This window comes from Stigmatopora argus, chromosome 2, assembly GCF_051989625.1.
Source record: "Stigmatopora argus isolate UIUO_Sarg chromosome 2, RoL_Sarg_1.0, whole genome shotgun sequence".
Classification (NCBI taxonomy): domain Eukaryota; kingdom Metazoa; phylum Chordata; class Actinopteri; order Syngnathiformes; family Syngnathidae; genus Stigmatopora; species Stigmatopora argus.
In genome coordinates this window covers 10,015,752-10,038,501 of record NC_135388.1, presented here as the reverse complement: position 1 = coordinate 10,038,501, position 22,750 = coordinate 10,015,752, and the positions used below count along the sequence as shown (strand labels likewise).

The following is a 22,750-nucleotide window of genomic DNA, read 5'->3' as shown; positions in this document are numbered from 1 at the left end:
GGCCCCGTAGACTTTGTGACACCGGGGTGCCGGCTGCTCTTACCTTTGCACGGGGCTCAATTGTAACGCCGATAACCGAGTCCGAGTGGTGACAACCTGCCCCATAACAATCAGGTCAACACTACACGTCCAACAAAGACAAACCCTCACGGTGAGCTCCTGCTGAGAGACGGCTGAATGGCGAATTAGTCAGCAGGAGACTACGGAAAAGGGCTAGACGACCTGGATGTGATTAATTTCATCCAGATTTTCCCCCCATTTTCTGACCTTTTCATGACCCTTTCCCCGTTTCAGAATGAAGAAGACAAAAAGATGATATCAAATGACTTCACTAGAAGAAGCTTGCGTTTTAAATATATATTGCTGTTCATACGCATTGATGAAAGTAAACACCGGTACCAAGTAGGCGGGTTCAAGGAGAGTGAAAGCTAAAGAAGCGAGAGTGTATGTTGATACCAACACACTGAGGATGATGAAACTCACTTGATACGTCTCGGTAGAAACAAGGGTGAGTTCTTTCATCTTTTCCATTGTTTCGTACTTAGAAAACACAATTTTAAAAATGTCAATGTTGAATTTCATTGTTGAATATTTTACTATTTCGACACAATCTCGACATTAGGAAATGTCTTGTATATGCTAGATTTGAAATTGCATTTGTGATCCGTAAAAGGTTTAGTTAAGACATGGCCTTATCTTGTTTAATGGTTTGTTGTTCTTGTATCAGCATCAAACTGTGAGAAACCTTTTTGTGTTGAAAGAGAAAACATATTAACAAAAAAAAATCCAGTCATCTGGATTCAACGTTTGCGGATGAATGTGCAAATGTCCAAAGCTCATGAGTCATGTTGATGTAATTTCTGCTTGGGTTTGTTATGTTAACAAGTGAAATTTAAGTTTTTTTTAAATTTCCTAGAACATGAACAATAGAGGAAGAAAAAATATTTACTGATTGATTGTGCATTTTAGAATGATTGCGGCTAAAACGAATCATCATTCATGCAATTTTGTAGCCTGGCATGAGATGCTCCTCCCCTACTAAACAGGAACTTGAGCGTTCCATCGTTTTGATTATTTGACGCAGTTGTGATGCGCACTTAACTTGTAGTCACCTCATAAATTCCACTTCTCTTTGGATAGTTTCACCGCCTTAGAGTGCCTGGTTATTGGCTGTGAGTGCACAAGCTGTCAGGGATTTAATCATTCAAATTTGGGAGGGTCGTTAACCGCGCTCAGTCTTTCGTGGATAAAGATGACACTACCAACTTTAAACATCTTAAACATCAATATGAGGTGCGCGCATCACATAGCAGCTCCCAATTAAAGCTAAAGTGCTGATACAATACGTGCTTTATTAGCCATGCCCTGCAATGTAAGCAGATGTGGCAGCCTGTTATTGCGCTTTAATCTTCGCGCTTTAATCTTCATTACATCTCAGGTCAATCCTATCAGCAAAAGTAAATTGAATTGGGCTATTTCTCAAAATCAAGAGAAAAAAAATAGTAATCATGAAAAGCCATCCACTCTACGTATCTCACAGGAATGATCTGAAGACCGCCGACAAAGATTAGGCATGACTTCTCTTCGATTTACAAGCGTCCTAATTTGTGCGATTTTACTCGGACAAGGCTCGCCTGAGAAAACAGGTTAGTACAATATCAATAAAAATCAACGTGGGTTTTGTGCCCACCTCCATCTACTGAAACTGTTCTGTTGTCTTTCTGCCCTGAATTGCATCCATTCAGCAAGGGATGGAGAGCAACCACGGGATGTCATTCTCCAGGAGCTGTTCTCTAAACTGAGTAAGGAAAGAGATCGGAATCCTCAAGAGAGCTCACGGGAAGCAAGCAAGAATGTACTTTTGCACCCTTGGATGAATAGTATACTGGGAGGCCTTCAAACGCTGAGTGGACTACTTCCTGCTAAGTCCCTGGCTTCACTAAACCAGCCGTTCGACCGACATCACCTCTCTGGCTTCCTCTACAACATATCTCAGTACCTCCATGATATGAGCAACGGACCCGAGGCGGCGGCTTTTGATTCGGACGATGAACAGCTTTGGGAGAAGGTGCTTTATTTTTTCCTCCAATCCGAAGGGAACGCGGCACAGAACCAGTGGAGCGGCCGCCTACCGCCCCGACCCAGGATCCAAGTCGAGGACTGGTTTCTGTCTCTAAGGGGCAGCCCCCACTGGGACTGGCTGCTGGGGGTCTTGCAGGGCCTCACGACCCTCGTGCAACGGCAGCCTCACAAGCCCGTTCTGACTTTGTTGTCTCAGCACTGGGGGACAGTGAGCGCCGTCATGGAGGCCGCTTTTCAGGCGCTGATCAGCGGGACTTACGGGCAGGCCAGCGCCGGCTTGCAGGGTTTCATCTGCGCGCTGAAAGGTCACGTCGACTGCCCCTTCGGCATCGGATGGCTTCAACACCTGCTCGGCTTCATGGAAACGCGCAGCTGGAGGCCCGTGGTCAGTTTGCACTCGGCGGGGGAAGATGGCCAACACAGGACGGACTCGAGCGGACGCGTTAAGCCCTTCAGTTTGCCCCCCGAAGCCACCAAGCAAAAAGTGATGCTGGAAAATAATTCTGGGGATGATTCAAGCGCAACACGGGATGAGCCAGATTCCTTGCAAAGCTTATTTCTGCAGGCGTTGACGCGCTCAAGCGGGAACAACTTGGCACAGAAAAATCTCGCCCTCGTGCAGAATTTAGATAGGCTCAGAATGGGCCTTCTGCACAGAGTGGGCAGTTCCGTTTACGGGAACCTGAAAAAGAAAGTGTCACAAGTCACCAGGGCCATGCTCGATGACGTCAGCCAGGCGGTGGATGCGCCCCAGACCGCTACGAGGGGACAATGCTCCGTCGGTGAGTATGAGTTTTGAATAGGAAATCAAATCAAATCAAAAGCCTTTATTGTCATCATACACAGCTATGTATAACAAAATTGTGGTGCTACTCCACAAAGTGCGCTTTCCCAGTCAAAACATAAATAAATAACATAAAAATATAAAAAGTCACGTCTTAGCAAGGTAAATTCTAAAATATTGCACAATCTAAGATATTGCACATCGCATCGTTTAGAATAAATATCTCAAGTCGGTGAAGCTATTATCCTCCACCACAATCTTATTGAGTTTTCTGACAACACGGTGTGGATTCTCGTTAAAACATTTAATGATTTGCAGATGATGGCCGGTCTCCACCACCATCAGTAAACCAGTTTTTCACATTTTCTTAAGCGTTTGTCTTTTTTTTCACCTTAACTTAAACACATTCTGAAGCAAAGTGCAATATATTTTGGAAAATAGAACCTATATGAACACGAAAAGAGATTTTACAATATGCGCCTGGAGATAATTCCATACCTTAGAATGTACCAAGTGTGATTATTGAATAGCATGTTAGAAAAAAAACGATTTTCCTTTAGAAAAAACAAGCTTCTACTTGGACTTTGATACAATTCAGTGACAGCCAGTCAGTTTAGGTATGGTGAGACCATTTTGAGATTTGAAAACACATACTAACAGAAGATGGCCAGGAATTAGTTTCAGTATCTTCTCTCTCTTGCATCTTCTAGTTTAGAGAGTCGTGGAACAGGCATTATTAGGCAATATTTCTTTTCTACCAAAAAATGACAAATGTTACTGCAGTTAATGGGAAGTGTTTTCTGTTCTAAGTATGGCTTTTGTACAAATTCATTTCATAGCTCAGGCTTTGTTTCTTGGGACTTTAATTTTTATTTTAAACCGCTTTTTAACATTGTTTTTATATTTCTGAAACACCCCTCGACTCATGAAAAACAAGCATTTCAGAATGCTTTAGGTCAACTTGGTCTTTCCAGTATTTTATGTGGATTTAGCTAATCTCTTTGCCCTTTCATTTTTATCAGTAATATTATATCAGGGATTTGAGGGATTTTCTGGCGGATATTGCATCAGATACGGTCATGGGCGCGTGTGTGTTGTGGATATCTAGTTGCTTTTTCCAACTCACTCTCACTATTTATTTTCATGTCTCTCTTAAGGTGACCTGAGGCGGTTAATCTTATGGTAAGAGCATTGAAACACTATACCATCTTATTTCCCACTGGCGGCAAATTGTGTGTTAAAACCGATGATAGTATTTCTAATGGCTTTTTTTTGTGTTTGTGCAATAAAGGGGTATCAAAAACAACGTGACTTGGAACACTCGAGCTTTGGGGCTTAACAAGCAAGGTCTCCCAAGTTCTTTGCCATTCCTCTCTTGCCCCCACAACGATGGACAGAAGTCTCAACAAACTGCTCCCCATCTTACTCCCGAATCCTCACCGTCCCGTCAAATCAATTCTAAAGGCCTTCCCGATCAACGTCATCGGTCAGAAGCGAGAAGTGACGGCGACCTCCAGAAAGAAATGGAGTACGCGACCACCATCGAAATTTTGGAGGCAGCGTGCAATGAATCCATTCCAGGCCTGAGCGGTGTCTCCAACTTCACCGTTTTCCTCTACTGCAAACTTTTGGAATGGGAGAACGGCTCAATGAGTACAGCAGGGGCTGAAATGGCTCTGGACCTGCACGCTACGTGTTCTGACGCAGCTTGGTATCTTTCCGCGGCCGAGGATGACCTCCTGTGGGTTCACGTGTGCAGTGAGTTTTTTGCGCATGAATTCAACAACACAGTCTGTGCCAACTCTTCTTTCTGGCTGCAAAGGTCACATCCGGTGAGTACAACTTGATTTAATGATTCTAGTCAAAGTACTGTGGACTCTTGTTACTTGCGATGGATTGGGACCAGGAAAAAAAATGGGATTTAATGGGGATTGAATAAAAGTTTCACATGTAAGTGGAGGATTAATAAACAAGCAGCAGTTTGGAAAAAAAAAATACCGCAAATGCCTAAAGGTTTACTACACTTTCATTGTATAATCTATATTAGTGATGTATAGTGACGGGTGGAACAATTTATAGTCTTTCCAAAGATAGCAGGAGGTATGTAGTAATTAACGCTGTGGTATTGAAAGAAAATCTAGGCACTCTCTGAACTTACTGCGTGCTCCGTCTTTGGTTAAATCCGCATCTCAAGATTTATAGACACCATGTTGTGAACCACCATTTGTGTTTATAGCGTAGGCATGCCATAACTTTGGGAATTTCACTGCATTGCACAGGCGCAATATGTCAAGTTAGGTAACAATATAGCACATGAGCAGACTTTCTTTTGATGAAACTTAACGCGTACGTTGTGTGAAAAACAGAAGAATTCCGATTAAGCACAAGTGTTAAACAGCGTGATTCAAAATTACTGCTAAAGCAACATTTTATGACCTTTTCACTGGAGAACTGGATGTTTAACCACTTGATGGTGTCGTGGCTCATCAATTCACTACTGTTCATTTTTGTTATTGTTGCTTTTACTTTTGTGCTTCTGTTCAATAATTTTTCAGTCATAGATTTTTTGCTTCACTGAACAAAACTCTTTTTTTTATTTCAGGAAAAAGCTTCAGTACATTTGATAGAGTATTGTTTTGACACCAACTTGAGAGCTTCATTTAGTCAGGCTATACAGGGAATATTGTATCAAGGTTTCTTGCTAAAAATAGCAATTTTAGTAGAGCAGGTTTGCTATGTTTTTGTTGCGTCGCCGTGGGGCATTTGTGTGCACGGTATCAACACGCAAAATGTGTGGGCGAAGTGATGCAAATGCATTTGGTCCTTTTTGCAAAACGACAAAAACAGTATTCTTTCCCCACTTACAGGCTACCAGGGCACACAACTTTCATGTGTTTAATCACACCAGCATTAAGCAGCTGTGTGTGCATCTATCGAGCGGTGGGACAGGAAGCCCGGCCCCCGAGGAAGGCTGTTGGGCTCAGATGGGCAGCGGGCTGCTGAGTGCCCAGGCTTTCCGGCGTTGCTTCCTGCCCAACACTTCCGCCCTCATCTCAGCTCTGTGTGGGAGAGAACCCCTGAATTCCCAGCGCTCCTTCCCAGAAGGCAGCTGGGCCGCGATGTATTGCCTCCGACGATATAATCTCTCCCGTCTCGATGGCCTCGGGGGGCCTTGCCAGTATGAGGCGTGGGCCGTGGAAACGTTCCTGAATGTGACAATGCTGGAATTGTGTGGGCAGACGCATGGACTGAGAGAGCACATGTGCCTGAATGCATCGCTTTACTATCAGCTTCTTAAATCAATGCCTCGCCTCTTTGATTTTTGTGCCGAGCTCAGGGAAAAAGCGGAAGACGGCAAGTGCTTACTTCAGAAGTTTTTCGACATGCTCCCAGCTCAATATGATTTGGACTCGTCCCAACTGTGCGTGAACCCGGCACCCCTGCTGCTGGATGTCTTACACAAGCTGAGCGTGTGTCAGGTAGAAGGAGGGGAGAACCGATGGTTTTTTGTGACTCTCGGATACGTGTTGAGAGTGCTGGACTTCATGGTGGGCATCTCGTCGGGTCTGGATGAGGGGGAGGGAGAAGCCAGGCAAGGCTTGGGTCAGGCCATCCTTCTTTCCAGTCTCCTTGACAACGCATCCTGGAGCGCCATGGAGCCCGAGGCCTCCACGAGCGTCCTTCACACCGTGGGAGTCTTCCTCCGCCGCGAGCAGAACGCTACACTCAAAGAGGATCTACTCAGTTGTTTCAGTGTAAGACAGAAGTCACATACACACTCTCTCAGATAGCAACCTTAATTAGCAACTCAATGGCGCTTTTGCTTATCAGCCCGTCTTGTGGGACCTCATCGAGCAAGACAACAACTCATCTGCTCTCAGGGTTCTGTTGCAGGTATAGTGAGGCCACGGACACTAGGTTCTTGCAAAAACACTAATTACCAAGAAGTTTTTGCAGTAGGTTCTTGCAAAAACACTAATTAGCAAGAAGTTTTTGCAGTAGGTTCTTGCAAAAACACTAATTACCAAGAACTTTTTCATCTAATTGCCCCAATATTGATTATTTATCTATCACACTAGGAAGAACAGAATTAAATGATTTTCTGTTAGGTAGCAGAAGGTACAAATAACGTGTACAGGTCCAATTAAAAATGTACTCACTGAGGTGGACATTTTGATTGATTATTCTGTTCTGCAGGAATACCTCCAGATGCCAGAAAACAGCTTTCGAACTCTTGTAATGTCTGCCGAGAAAGACGCTGTCAAGAGGTTCTTGTCCCGAATGCATCAAAGCTGGGATCGCATTCAAGTTGAAACCAGACGGGTGTTATGATCGCGCCGCGTCGTGTGACGCGATCGTGGAAGTAGGTCGACCCAAATGCAGGAGGCAGGAGAGGACGAGGCATTAGCGTGATAACGAGTCCTTTAATGCATCAACCAAAACGTGCAAACAAGCGTGGCCGCATGCGGCGCGCATACGGACAGAGGCGAACAGAAAGGCAGCAGCATAACGACCGCTAGCTACCGCTAGCAACTGCTACTACAGTCCATGGTAGAGTGATGATCCGGCGACATGTGATGACGCGTCGCTTCCTTAAATACCGGAACCGAAAGTAATCATTGGATTGGCTACAGCCGGTACGTGTCGACGGCAACCCAGGAGGGCCAAAAGGGCACTCCTGACAGTACCTCCCCCCTAAGGGACGGATTCCAGACGCACCAAAGCCAAATGTCCATGAAAAAAAAACGGAAAAGCAGCCAGGGAGGGCGGGCGGGGACCGTACACTAGGTCCGGGGGGCGTCCGCGCCAGCCCGTGAAGCAATGGGAGAGTGACCGGTTCGGCGGGCGTCCGCACCGGCCAGAGACGAGGCGAAGACGTGGTCGGTCCGGCGGGCGTCCGCGCCGGCCGATGACGAGGCGTGGGCATGGTCGGTCCGGCGGGCGTCCGCGCCGGCCGATGACGAGGCGTGGGCGTGGTCGGTCCGGCGGGCGTCCGCGCCGGCCGATGACGAGGCGTGGGCATGGTTGGTCCGGCGGGCGTCCGCGCCGGCCGATGACGAGGCGTGGGCATGGTCGGTCCGGCGGGCGTCCGCGCCGGCCGATGACGAGGCGTGGGCGTGGTCGGTCCGGCGGGCGTCCGCGCCGGCCGATGACGAGGCGTGGGCATGGTTGGTCCGGCGGGCGTCCGTGTCGGCCGGTGACGAGACGTAGGAGAGGCCTCTCCAGCAGACCTCGGCGCTTGGAGAGGAGTGGGAGTAGCTGGTCCCGCGGGCCTCCCTGCTGGTGCTTTGGGTGCCGGCCAAGCCCCCTCCCTTTAACAGACAACAGAACTTTAGCATGGTCGTCGGGTACCTTACCCTGGCTGTTCGGGGGGTCGCCTGCCCCCTCGGTCGGGAGGGCAGGAGGGTCACTCTCGCCGTCGCCGGGCCCCTCGGGCAGGAGGGCAGGAGGGTCACTCTCGCCGTCGCCGGGCCCCTCGGGCAGGGGCGCCGGAGAGTCCCTCTCGCCGTCGCCGGGCCCCTCGGGCAGGGGCGCCGGAGAGTCCCTCTCGCCGTCGCCGGGCCCCTCGGGCAGGGGCGCCGGAGAGTCCCTCTCGCCGTCGCCGGGCCCCTCGGGCAGGGGCGCCGGAGAGTCCCTCTCGCCGTCGCCGGGCCCCTCGTCCAGGGGCGCCGGAGAGTCCCTCTCTCCCTCGCCGGCCCCCTCGTCCAGGGGCGCCGGAGAGTCCCTCTCTCCCTCGCCGGCCCCCTCGTCCAGGGGCGCCGGAGAGTCCCTCTCTCCCTCGCCGGCCCCCTCGTCCAGGGGCGCCGGAGAGTCCCTCTCTCCCTCGCCGGCCCCCTCGTCCAGGGGCGCCGGAGAGTCCCTCTCTCCCTCGCCGGCCCCCTCGTCCAGGGGCGCCGGAGAGTCCCTCTCTCCCTCGCCGGCCCCCTCGTCCAGGGGCGCCGGAGAGTCCCTCTCTCCCTCGCCGGCCCCCTCGTCCAGGGGCGCCGGAGAGTCCCTCTCTCCCTCGCCGGCCCCCTCGTCCAGGGGCGCCGGAGAGTCCCTCTCTCCCTCGCCGGCCCCCTCGTCCAGGGGCGCCGGAGAGTCCCTCTCTCCCTCGCCGGCCCCCTCGTCCAGGGGCGCCGGAGAGTCCCTCTCTCCCTCGCCGGCCCCCTCGTCCAGGGGCGCCGGAGAGTCCCTCTCTCCCTCGCCGGCCCCCTCGTCCAGGGGCGCCGGAGAGTCCCTCTCTCCCTCGCCGGCCCCCTCGTCCAGGGGCGCCGGAGAGTCCCTCTCTCCCTCGCCGGCCCCCTCGTCCAGGGGCGCCGGAGAGTCCCTCTCTCCCTCGCCGGCCCCCTCGTCCAGGGGCGCCGGAGAGTCGCTCTTGCCTTCGCCGAACCCCTCGTCCAGGGGCCCCGGCGCGTCGCCGCCACTTCCGGGCGGGCAAGAGCTGGGCGGGAGAGAGCGGGGCGGGAGAGAGCGGGGCGGGAGAGAGCGGGGCGGGAGAGAGCGGGGCGGGAGAGAGCGGGGCGGGAGAGAGCTGGGCGGGAGAGAGCTGGGCGGGAGAGAGCTGGGCGGGAGAGAGCTGGGCGGGAGAGAGCTGGGCGGGAGAGAGCTGGGCGGGAGAGAGCTGGGCGGGAGAGAGCTGGGCGGGAGAGGGCTGGGCGGGAGAGGGCTGGGCTCGAGGAAATCAGCCGGGGTGAGGCGGAAACCGGGCCGGCCGAAACCGGCAAGGATGTAATCTACCAGTCTGGGACTTGGCCAAACGGAGCTCGGCAAAACGGAGCTCGGCAGAACGGAGCTCGGCAGAACGGAGCTCGGCAGAACGGAGCTCGGCAGAACGGAGCTCGGCAGAACGGAGCTCGGCAGAACGGAGCTCGGCAGAACGGAGCTCGGCAGAACGGAGCTCGGCAGAACGGAGCTCGGCAGAACGGAGCTCGGCAGAACGGAGCTCGGCAGACCCGCCGGTACCGGAAGCCTGGTTCGTGGCTTCGGCACGGGTGCGACAGGCGGCCCCGGTGGCAATGGGAGTATTGTGCGTGGCTTGGGCACGGGAATCTGCGGAGCTGGGAGCGGCGTGGTCGGCCGCGGAGCTGGGAGCGGCGTGGTCGGCCGCGGAGCTGGGAGCGGCGTGGTCGTCCGCGGAGCTGGGAGCGGCGTGGTCGGCCGCGGAGCTGGGGGCGGCGTGGTCGGCCGCGGAGCTGGGGGCGGCGTGGTCGGCCGCGGAGCTGGGGGCGGCGTGGTCGGCCGCGGAGCTGGGGGCGGCGTGGTCGGCAGAGGAGCTGGGAGCGGCGAGGTCGGCCGAGAAGCCTGATCCGGGGCTCGAGCGTCCAGGCCCTGCCTTTGCTTCTCCCTGCGACGTGGCGCTCGCCGCCGCCTCCGGGAGGGCGTCACAGCATGCCGATCACCACGTGGTGGCCCATCGTAGCTGGCCAGCCAACCAGGTGAAATACTTCGCTGCTGCGCCTCCCCAAAAAAACAAGACGGGCGGTGTTCGAAACTCCTACCGGAGCCCCCCCGCCGGCCGCCACGCGGTGGTCCTGTGTAGATGGCCCGCGGACCTGGCAGATGCTGGGCGGAGTAATCCGGGTCTGAGTAGTCGGAGGGGAAAAAGCGATCCTTCTCCAGTGGGGCATAACGTTCAGCGTCTTTAGTTGGAGCGTATCGGATTCCGTATCGGCTAAGAAAATAGCCGTCCCAGACCGAATCTCCAGCATCCAGCTCACCTAGCCGCTGGCCGTCCTCCTCTTCAGACAGATCGGAGCCCCAATATCCAGCCTCTAAGTCTATTAGCCCCCCGTCGTCCTCACCTTCAGAAAAATCCGTGTCCCAGCGGACAAAAACTTGGCGTTCCAAAGGGGCCGAGGGAGGCTGGCGTCGACGAGCGCGTCGGCTCGAACGTGGGTAGCCTCCCGCTGGGTCCATTATGGCCGGATCATTCTGTTATGATCGCGCCGCGTCGTGTGACGCGATCGTGGAAGTAGGTCGACCCAAATGCAGGAGGCAGGAGAGGACGAGGCATTAGCGTGATAACGAGTCCTTTAATGCATCAACCAAAACGTGCAAACAAGCGTGGCCGCATGCGGCGCGCATACGGACAGAGGCGAACAGAAAGGCAGCAGCATAACGACCGCTAGCTACCGCTAGCAACTGCTACTACAGTCCATGGTAGAGTGATGATCCGGCGACATGTGATGACGCGTCGCTTCCTTAAATACCGGAACCGAAAGTAATCATTGGATTGGCTACAGCCGGTACGTGTCGACGGCAACCCAGGAGGGCCAAAAGGGCACTCCTGACAACGGGTTTGTCGGACCGAGTCTGTTACACTCGAGGAATATTCAAAGTCCTGCTTTCTCCTTAAAAGACTGTGATTTTTTTAATGTATTTAGTATATAAAATAATAAAATGAAGGCATTCACATAGGTGGACATATTTCGGGTCATGTGGGCCACATTGTTTAACATTTGTTATACAGGTGTGACCTACAAGACCCAAAATGACCGTCCCAGTCAAAATGGCTAGCGGCGTCAATGGGAGGCAATGAGTGCTTTATAAAGGGTTAACAAAGTCCTTTTTTCTAGGGTCGTTCATTGGCTTGTGTTTGTCATATACAACAGATGTTGCCATGTTATCTGCACAGGCAATTTTGAATGTATGCCAGATGCTCTGTTGGAACTGACATCTGTTTTTGTCCTATTCATCTTGTCAGGCTTCTCAAAAAGAGCTGCAGGCCATGGAAACAATGGCTGCTGCTTTTATCCATAAATTCCCTCGAGTAACCCCAGAGCTCTTTGTCGACTTGTCCCAGTTCATCCCATTCATGTCCGTCTCCGACATCATGAGTTTCCCGGCCTCCGTCGTTGTGAATGACAGCGTGTGAGTCGCTGACGGGCGACGGATCAAATTTAGACCGCGGCATCCTGACGCAAAACTTTTCTTTGAAGCTTGGCTGCCATTCGGGACCACAGTTCCGAGATGAAGTCGCCACAGAAAAAAGCGTTCATGAAAAGACTCTTACAGTCCAGTGAGTTGGGTGATGTGACCACCTGGCCAACATACTTCCTCAGCTCTGTCCTTCCGTTACTGCCTTACCTGCCCGTCCGTCATTTTCAGCAGCTGACCTCGCAACAGGTTGTACCAATTTTAATGCTTAACAGTGAACATCTTCTATTCACAAGAAAAATGAGGGAGCAAAGTAATGAAGGACTCTTTGCTATTTAGCTTACGCCTTTGATGGAGTTGCTTGGCAACAGCAGCCTGGACGGTGTAAGAGGACGCCACGTTGTTCGGACTATTTTCAATAAAAATAACGTGGTCACCGTTGATAATGTATCGAGGTGAGACAGTTCAATCACGACTACGAGCGAAACGCTGTTTGAAGATGATTTCATATTGATTCTATGCACAACCAACTGATATTTGCCCACATCACAGTCTGTTACGATTCGATTGATTGGTTTAATATGACGATCAGTTACATTTCATCTAAAGCCATCCAAAATATAGAGCAATTTGGATGTTTTTGACAATTTTGTTGCTGAAGCATCTCATTTTTGACCAAGGTAGCAATGTCAATCATTGTGTTTAAATTGAATCAATTTGCACTCGATTGTGTTCAACCAATCTATCCCGATCGCTGTATAGTTACCACCCTAATCCGTATTAGGGCCACAATTGTATACAATTCATCTTTACTACTACATGAGTGTGATACATTAGTAACACTTCTGGACCTAACGAAGATGATGATGAAAGATGCTCCAATTACTCTGATTATTCTCTGCAGGCTCGGTGCCCTTGCATGTTACTTGGATCCACTTGACCTGCATCCATTCCTTCTGGACGCAGCCATTTCACCCGCTCTTCAGAAGCAGCTGGTTGAATGTGTGTCCAAGGGCTTTATCAGCTCTAGCGGCAGGGTGAGATGCTTACGTTCATATCGCTATCCTTTTCTTTTTGTGTCTGACTAACTGTTCTTCTTGGGCAGCTATCGTCCTGGTTGATCCCAGCAATGCGGGCATCAAACGCCAGCCACATGGCTGCAGCAGAGTTGACTGACCTCAGCGCACTCCTGCCGCAGTTAGGAGCCTCATTTTTAATGTCACTCCCGTCACAGCAGCTCGTAGATCTCTTCTCCCAAACAGGAATGGGACCATATTCTCCAGCGCAGGTCAGAAAGGCGCTGCTTCATTTATTGTCAAACTTGAAACTGAGACTTTATTTAAACCAGTATGCATCTGAAAGATATGTCTTGTTGTTATATTTCTTCCTCTAGCCCTCAGTGGCTCACATTCATCTTTGTTTCCTATTTTTCCAGGCTTTTCAAATATTGGCCAAGATTTCACAAGACACCGATGTAAGTACAAATTGTTCAAACTATTTGCTACATATAGGTAGCCTAACTTTCACCTTTCTGGCAGCTCACCTTGGAAATATTGTGCAGACTGAAGCCGTTACACTCTGGGCTCTCCCCACTTGTGCTCAGCGGTCTCCGCTGGTCTGAGATCAGTCAAACTGCTCGCTGTCAGTGTTGGGATGGTGTGCTGGCAGAGCTCAAGCCTGGCCATAAAGCGATGTTATACAATGCCATGCAAGAGGTGATGGAGTTACTAGTTATATCGTAATTGATCTCCAACACTGTAACTGACCTCATTAGCTTCCGTTGACGGCGATAGACGTCAAATCCATTTAGATTACGAGGTCTGGCAGTGAGCAAACAATTTGAAACCTGAGTAAAATTGGATTCGATGTCTTGCTGTCAACGGCCATGAATACGATCAAGGGATTTGATGTCAATCACTATCGATGGCAGCGAATGAGTCGTAAGCATTTGACATGACTTTTATTTTGTAATCAGATTTTTAAGCAGGAGTCCGTCTGAGGTGGAAGTACTACATATAGAATTGAAAAAATAACAATGACCTTATCTATCAGCAGGCTTTACACAAAGACTCCCTCAATGTCAGTCAGGATGTGAACTGCCTCTTGCCATTGATCCCACTGAGGAAGTTGAGTGAGGCCCTACAGGGGGTAGGCCTCCCGGGTGACATGCATACATATGGAGACATCAACTGGTTGCCCCAGCAGGTGTGCATGCATATTTTTTACCCCGCTAATATAACAATCATAGGTTGTCAGGAAGGTGCAGGAATGAAGAAATAGCCAGTAGAAGCCAAGCATTAATCATCATCGCGTCTCTCCCATCAGCTGTCAGGATCTTTAACAAAATAAATGGATATATATATATATATATATATATATATATATATATCGGCAATGCACTTATTTATTTATTACCTATTTATTTACCTCTAAAATGTATTTTCCTGTGTCTGTATTCTCACCCTCTTGCTAATGTGACAGGGAAATGTATCTAAAAATCTAATCTAATCTAATCTAATCTGCTAAATCATTGGACATGCTTGAGATGAGCCTTTCAGAATATTAATGCACCATGCGTGCCAGCCTTCATCACGCTAATTAGCTTGGTTCTGACATAACAGGGCAAAGGAATGTCCTATAAATTAATAATAGCTACATGAAAGGGCTTTTGTCACAGCCCGGCGTCTATTAAATTGCTTCCAACATGAAGGAAGGCCGATCAGCCGCAGGAGATTTTTTTAAATCAAAAGTGGAGTTAACCTACTATATTATACACATAGTACAGTATAAGTGCATGTCTATATGTATTTCCATCATGTTTTATAACAACTGGGAGGATTTTGACACTTGTCTTGATACAATATTAAAGCATTTTCAAGTGCAGTTTATGTTAATTGTAAAATATTCACCTTTGAAACCCTCTATAAAGCAGGTGACTATTTTTGCTAAATACAAATAGACATACTGGTCATAATATCAACATATACAAGTGTGGGCTGCATGACCCCAAATGTGGTGTTCATATATCTGTGGACCCCAAGTCTCAATTATAATAGTATATAGTTTATAAATAATGATAATTATTGCATTTTACATATTATGTTACATAGTGTTTTAAGTGAATAAATACTTTGACAAATGAATGAAATGACTTTTTTTCCAATTAAAGTAAACACAAATTCACTCCGATTATTGACCCTAATCATACCTTAAATTTTACATTTTTTAAATGGGTACAAGACGTAGCGGGATTAATTCCGTGCAATATTTGAAGCCGTAAATGGTGATCAGCAATAAAAAAATCCCTACTATTAAACTCGGGCAGTAGCTATTGTTTTTTGTTTAAATTATTTTTATTAATTCACGCTGAATTCCAAACTTTTTTTGTCTGGACAGGCTCAAGTTCTGTTTAAGTGGATGCACAACTCCAAAAATCTCACCAGCAAGATGGTGAGGTAAGTCTAACGTGTTACCAGTAGACGTCCAATCCTTTTGAATTTGGAGCGCCGGCTGCGAATGAACGAATATTAATTTGCTGTCGACTCTCCCAGGTCAAATGTATTGGACATCTACTAGTTAAAACTAATGTCAATTCAGAGCATAAGGATGAAAACACCCAGTGAGTGGAAATCACCTCTGTAGCTATTTTTAGAGAGAGAAAAATGTCCTTGTTGTCGTTGACTCCTGGTCTAAATGCTAAAATGTGCTTACGCATCCAGATGTTAACAAACTTGTGTGCTCGTAGGGAACTGGGCCAAGTTGCGGCTGGAATGACCTGTGACTTTTTAAGGCTTTGGAGCAATGACAGCAATTTTACAGAGTTGCTTAACTTTGTGACTATGCTGCCAAAAAACATGAGACCTGCTCTGGTGAGAAGTTAATGCACCAAAAAATGTTGATTTATTATCATTTCCAAGTCAATTACCTTTAGATTTGCATGCCAGTGTCTCAAAAAATGTCTTTACGTGCTTACTTTTATGTGTGTGTGTGTTGCATAATCAGCGGAAATGTATCGTAGAGGAAATGCGGATAAATTCTAACCTTGATGCCAATGCTTTAAGCCCTCGCCTTTCTGCTACTTTACCGCAAGTATCTCCTTTTGTAGTATATGAATGCAAACCTTTTGTCAATTCCAGTAGAAAAAAACAACAAAAAACATACTTCTGCTCTGCTCTCTCTCTTTCTCTCTTTTTCAGCGTGACAATGATGGACGACCTTTCCAATACATCCCTCAGGGCTATTCTCGACCATGTTCAGTCACACTTAGCTGATTTCCTCCAGCTGCCATATTACAAGCAGTCAAACATGGCAGAAAGGGCTTTAAGGGAACTGGTAATGTTATTTATAATCATCATTCAAGCATCATTATCCTTGTAATGGTACAGTTTTTGAATCAATTCTACTATTGGCTTGACTAAGATTGTGCAGATGTATCCATAATGGGGTTCAGGGCTACTTTTGATGTATGCGAAACAATTATAGGTGCAGTATAAAATATTTATTCTTTCGAAAAAATGATGGTTACATATTGTATGATATTTTGAACCAGCGACATGCATTAAATTTGAAAGCATTTCAGAAGATTGAGGATATCAAATTTTACAATAAATGTAAATAGTAACAGAATATGGCACTCTGCAGGGGTTCTCTTTGCATAATGTGGGTGAGATTGATGGTCCCATTCTGGACTTGCTGGGCCCCCTTCTGCCTTTTTTGGATAGAGACAGTTTGGCCTTGGTCGACAAAGGTGCTCTGGCTTTGCGACTGGAGGAAATGAGGAGCTTCTGTTTTCCCAAAGAAGCCTTGCCAGATATCAGTTCCCTGCTTACACAGAAAGACTTCATGGGGTAATCCGCCTTTATAGACATGATATAATACAGCAATAGATTTAAGAAAGTTACACTCATTCCAAAAATCTAAGTCATAAATAATTTTAAAAAACAATTATATTCAGGTAAATACAAAAAAATGCACTAGGTTTTCAATAGATTTTGAAATGTATGTTTTTTAAAAACTTTTAATCAGCCCAGTATTTACCTTGCTGCCTGCCATTGTCAACAATGGACGTCCAATTCATTCAAACTATGAGGGCTGGCTGAGTGCTCATGTTTCATTCGTTCATTTGACTTATGGTTTATTCTTAAAAAGGTTACAGGGGGTGCTGTTGCCTATCCCACCAGGAAGCAGGCAGGTTACACCCTGAATTGGTGGCCAGCCAATCACATGGCACTAGAAGACAGACAACCCTTCATGCTTACACTCATACCTAGAGTCCATTTAGAGTGTTCAACCAGTCTACCATGTATGTTTTTTGGGATGTGGGACGAAACTGGAGTACCCGGAGAAAACCCACGCAAACTGGGAGAACATGCAAACTTCTCACAGGACCGTCGGAACCCACCGGGGATCGAACCCTCGATCTCCGAACTGTGAGGCGTATGTGCTACCCACTCGCCCACAATGAGTCAATTATTTTGGACATCTAGTGGTGTCAATGGTAGCTAGTGAGTTTGATGAGTACCCTATAAAAAGGGTTACTATGACAGTCAACAAAACATGTCTCATTTTCTAGGGAGCCATCGAAGTGGCAAGTTGGAGACATTGAATATTTGGGAAGGCTGCTGTTTTCCCTTTCAACAAAACAGATGAACTCCATCCCACTGGTAAGCACCACTCCCTGTTGAGTAACTTATTAAATTTCATCACACGGCTGTCTAAAGCGAGCACCCCCTGTTTAGAAAGTGTTGAATAAAGACACAGTGGAGCAGGTTCTTGTGGATCAGAAACGCTGGGAGAAGAGCGTCACTGGGCAAGTCTGTTTGAAGTGGCGTATGGACCAACATCAGAAAAATGAGAGAACCCAGAGCCTCATGAGAAGGATTGTAAAGGTTCAAGACAGTGGTACAAAAGGTTCAGTATGTATTTTTTTGTATTTTTAATGAACTATATGTATAATTGACCATGAATAGTACGGTTATAGTCCCAAGCTGTGCGGATATCAGAGGTACATTCCCGTCGGCGTGGGCATCATCTCAGTTGAGCCGCATGTCACAAGTCGACTTGACAGAGTGTGTGGAAGTCTTTGGTCAGGATATGTCACTAAGCTCTGAGCAGCGCCGGGCGCTATGGGGCAGACTGAGGCAGGTCAGTGAACGAGCGTGTTTCAGGGATCATTGAATTGTAAGTGTGTTCTACGGTACAGGTTCAAACTTAAAGTTTGGGGATCAGATCTGGTCCACAATATCATTTTGTGAGGTCTGATAAATTAAATCACGTGCTTTGACTTCATGTTTCTTGCAAATGCAATTTCCCTAATCTTCAATAAAATAAATAGTACAGAGATCAGAAAAAAGTTACTTTTTTTTTCCCTTTTAAAAATAAATATGTCAAAGTAATAGTAAGATGAAGAAAATATTCAAATTTCCACTTTTTAATTAACAAACAAGTGGAAAAATAAAACATAATTTTCTATGGTCCATAACAATTAATACTTTCTAAACAGCTGTTGATTCATTTAATCACTGATTAGTTGTCGATTCATTAATTCATTGTTGTATCACTAGTTGGCAAATAATGACCCCCCCAAAAAACCAACTACGATATGGCTATATATAAAAATAATGAACAGAATAACAAAATAAGGTAACTTATTATTAAAGCTAGATTTATGTATAGGATCTCATGACATTTGTCTTTTTGACCTCAAAAAGTGTCAGGTGATTTATTCTGTGTCATAGTAAACGGATACCAAGGATACTTTCAATGTCCTTATCAGTCTCACGTCCATTTCAGGGGTTCCATCCGGTGAGGGAGCTCAGAACAGATGACGTTCTGACTCTTGGTTCTCTGGTGACTGAGATGACAGTCAGAGAACTGCATGACAGCCCGCTAAGTGATGTGGCTGCATTGGCCCATCTGGGGACACTGTCACTCTGGAGCACAAAGAAGGTCCATTCAATTCAAATGTGAAGTTGATGCATGTCGACTTGAAAACCTTTGCGTGTGCCAATCACTCCTTTGGACTTTTTAGATGAGAACGGTCATTCTGGGGGTGATGCAGAGGGGAAACTTGAAAATCGAGCGGCTCTCAGCCATTGATCTGGCGACATTTGGGCATCTGATCTGTGGTTTATATCCATTGGAGATGAAAAGATTGAATGCTTACAACCTCAGGTGAGTCAATTGAACCGAATGGGAGGCCATTTTCCACTCTTTGCGTTTGAAGTCATCTAAGGGATCAATCAAATATATGTCTTTGCTTCTACTTTTTCATATTTTCTTTTATAAATAAGTTAGCCTTGATTGAGTGTTTCACACTACCTACCCTATGCAACCCTCTAACGTGTACATGATAAGAATGTGACAAAAATGTTTTTCTTATACTTTTCATATTTACGTTTGTCCTCTTGATCAGCAATAACAGCCAGCCAAACAGCTTCTACTTCTGTGAAAAAGCGAACATTAGTACATAATGTCAACATTTCAACCTGCATTCCCAAGACTGTATTTATGCCAAATATTTTAATTATCAAATAAATCTTGACACTCAAATGTTACCATTGACCTATGAGACGAGCTATTCGTGCTTTCAATACAATGTACACAAAAACATAAAGAGTTGCCACCTAAGCACAAACTTTCATGCAAACAGACTAAGTACAAACCAAATAACAAGCACTAAAAATCTCTTCTGCCTTCATGCTGCACAAATCAAACAATTTTATAGAAGAATTTGTGAATTAGAAGAGTATAAGCCCATTTGCGAGTTCCTCAATTGGCACAACAACATACCAACAAATAGATGTAGAGCAGGGGTGTCAGACTCGGGTTGGTTCGCGGGCCGCTTTAACGTCAACTTGATTTCATGTGGGCCGGACCATCTTAGATATAATATTTAGATTTTTTTTATTATAAGTGGATTAAAAGAACTGGATTAAAAGCCCTGAATATTCAGTTTTTTATAGATCTAAAAAATGTTTATTTTAGCTTTTTTATATATTTTTATATTTTACAAAATGATTTTTGAACTAAAAACACCGAAAAAAATTGATTAAAAAATTACAATTATTAATTTAAAAGGGGCAAAATCAGGAAATTTAATATACATCTATACTCTTCATTTTAATTTGATCCTAAAACAGAAAGTCGGCACTCATGATTTACTTTCCCGGGCCACACAAAATGATGCGGCAGGCCAGATTTGGCCCCCGGGCCGCCACTTTGACACATGTGATGTAGAGTAACTAAAAAGACGATGCCCACACGGTGTGTGAATATTTTGCATATGTTACGAGGAGTAAATGGGGGAACTTTTCTTCCCGAGGCAGCGTGGCGGTCCGGTTCCTTCGGGAGATGTCCTTGCCATGCACAGAACAGCAGATGGAGACTTTGACAAGTCGTTTGTCCAGATCCGAGGCCTTTGGTCCAGTCAGCGCTTGGGGACCAGAAGTTTTCACTGAAATTGGGACACTGGCAGGTACAGACAAATGTAATGTCCCAAAGGATGTTTTCCTTGCCAACCTTTTATAGTCTCTCATCCAGAGTGAGGAAGGACAATTCTTGATGGATTGGAACAATTAAAAATAAAATGTCCTCTGGGTTTGAGAGTTGGAATGGAAAAGTTTCTCTATTTTGAGGTGCATTGGTGATCTAACGACTGTGTTTGTGAACTTTCTGTATTCGCAGCGGGCCTGGAAGACATTGTTTTGTCAGCTCTGACACGAGAACAAGTAGAAGGACTCACCAGTGAGGCAATCAGGTTGCTGTCACCCAAAAAGATGGCAGTACGTTCCGCCTTTGATTCCATGGCAAAACATCTTGTGTGTATGGTTTCTTTCAAGCCGCATCTCAAGACCCGAGCCTTTTTCGGATACAAAAATATTCTCTAGGAGATAATGCTAGTGGAACTATTCACTTCGGATAACAGAAAAACAGCTGGGTTCGTAGAAAGTAGGACTAAGGTTGAAAACAAGCTTAAACCGCATATTTAAGCATATTATTTTTCATTTGGAATCATTTTAATTCTACCGTTCATAAGATACGGTAGACAAAATATAAACATTTTGACTTGCTAAGAGTTTGTGTGTCTAAACATTGTTACAAACATCAACCCATACGTGAAATGAAACAAACAGGTCTGCGACTACTCCAAATGTATTAAATTCCAAAGTATTTCATTTTCAACAGAACTTTTGTTTTAAAAAGCACATCACACTTTTGAAAATTCTAAACACACAAATATGTATAGAAAAGAGGTGGATCAGCATAGAAAACAACAACAAACATGATAAGACTCCAACAAAAACACATTCTGCCTTCTCTGTTGGTAATACTAAAAATGACAATGGCCTGCCAGGTGGTGTTCAGTGCCGTTAAGTTGTCTTGGCTGACTGTGGAGCAGGCGTGGGCCTTCACTGAGGACCAGTGGACCGCGTTGGACAATGAGCAGAGACACGCCCTCGGACTCGCTCGCTACGAAGGAGACGTACTGCTTGAGAGGAGAGGTATCTACTCATACAACAATGGTGATAGAAACTAATTGAATTGGTTGGACCAAGGCTGTTTTCATAATCCAATTTCATTTAATTAATAGGGTAATGTGCACTTCTATGCAACGCCTGTGATTTTTATGGCGTGAAGCCAGCACTCGAGAATGTTTGTTGTTTTATTTATTTTTGTCTGCACAGGGAGAAATTCGGCTACAACGGCACTGAAAAGAGACTGCTTGGTTTTAAGCCTGGTTGCTCCAAGTCTCTGGTTATGGCATCTCATTTGAAATGCTTCAGGAAATTTAATTAGCATTTGACACCCCTTGTCATACACATATTTGTACATAAATAAACATTCTGAATTGTTTTATTGCTTCTCTATGATGGTTCCTTTAGTTAATGATGCAAAGGTTTTCATTTAAATGACTGTTTTAATGCAATGTATTTTTACAGTATATTTGTGTAGTATACATATATATATTTTTTTGCATATGAATTCCTATCCAGAAAAAAGAAAGTATATGTTGTAAATGATCACTTGAATTTAATTACCCCATATTTGAAAAATAAAATATACACATTTTGCCTCAAGCTTCACTAGTTCATGTAGTTTTCAGTACGATTGGTAGACCGTTTAATTCATGTACTACATACTATTAAAAAGTCTATAGACACCTGTTCAAATACCTGATTTTTCTGTTAGATAAAAATGAGACTGACAATTAATTTTATAATAATATGATTATATAATAGTCCTACAAAATGTGGTACTTAAATACAACTAAATAGGGCCAATAATAAATAAACTGCTACCGCCAGTCTGAATTTTGGCAATAAATAATTCCCAATAGTTTGAAATATCAGTCAGTATTAGCACAAAACTAATACCTAGGCTTCTAATATAAAACAACAAAGAAAATGGCAGCAAAATGTGTTAATCAGGTGCACGTTAAACAATAATGTTACAAATATTAACTCATTTTTCTTAAGAACACCAACTGATAAAACTATTATTGTGTTTAGCTTGTGTTTGTGAGCCACAACTGTTATTTCTGTTGGCTTACATGTGATAGAGCATGTGATTCCTTTACTTTGGCCCTTTCTCCAACTAACAATGCGACTTTGTAAAGAACTTTGAATGGCATACGTATCTGAACTTTAAGGTGCTTACACGCTTTTCTTGGTTTGTGTAAATTCCATCACGAGCAAGGGTACAGCGATAATAGTGCAAGTGCATTGGTGCTGGTGCTCTGCTGGTTTCATGTGAAATAAATTGTAACTCTTCAATATGTCAATAATCCTGTTATAATGGGAAGACTTTGTTTTTTACACAGCGAGGAAGGACTACCATTCCAACAATTTCATCTCTAGATCCTTTTATTTAACATTTAGTGATGTAAAATATAATAGCTTATGTGAGATACATTTTAATTTAATGTTTGGTTAAGTAGCTTTTTATTCTCCTAAATTGAAGCAGTATTTTTTATCAAAAATGTAACCATGTCTGTTTGTACATAATGGAATTTGTGCAGTCCCA

General features: G+C 45.8%; 1 protein-coding gene across 1 annotated transcript; it reads left to right on the top strand.

Moving 5' to 3' along the window:
• Positions 1–1,573: 1,573 nt before the first annotated feature.
• LOC144093031 (stereocilin) lies at positions 1,574–21,751 on the top strand. The gene is made up of 29 exons (XM_077626291.1): positions 1,574–1,646; positions 1,746–2,864; positions 4,024–4,048; positions 4,158–4,698; positions 5,734–6,621; positions 6,698–6,760; positions 7,064–7,189; positions 11,553–11,719; positions 11,788–11,974; positions 12,065–12,180; positions 12,630–12,762; positions 12,831–13,013; positions 13,161–13,199; positions 13,264–13,440; positions 13,781–13,930; positions 15,122–15,180; positions 15,471–15,594; positions 15,728–15,810; positions 15,922–16,057; positions 16,367–16,572; positions 17,298–17,388; positions 17,464–17,635; positions 17,706–17,869; positions 18,518–18,673; positions 18,756–18,898; positions 20,053–20,201; positions 20,411–20,508; positions 21,081–21,228; positions 21,412–21,751. Exons 1-29 carry the CDS (start codon positions 1,574–1,576, stop codon positions 21,498–21,500), a joined length of 5,805 nt encoding a protein of 1,934 aa, XP_077482417.1. The 3' UTR covers positions 21,501–21,751.
• Positions 21,752–22,750: the final 999 nt, after the last annotated feature.

Coding starts and splice junctions, on each gene's coding strand:
- LOC144093031 (XM_077626291.1), top strand. CDS start 1,574: ATGACTTCTCTTCGATTTACAAGCGTCCTAATTTGTGCGATTTTACTC. Junction 17,636..17,705: donor TCAAGACAGTGGTACAAAAG/GTTCAGTATGTA, acceptor GTACGGTTATAG/TCCCAAGCTGTGCGGATATC. Junction 18,899..20,052: donor TTGAATGCTTACAACCTCAG/GTGAGTCAATTG, acceptor TTCCCGAGGCAG/CGTGGCGGTCCGGTTCCTTC.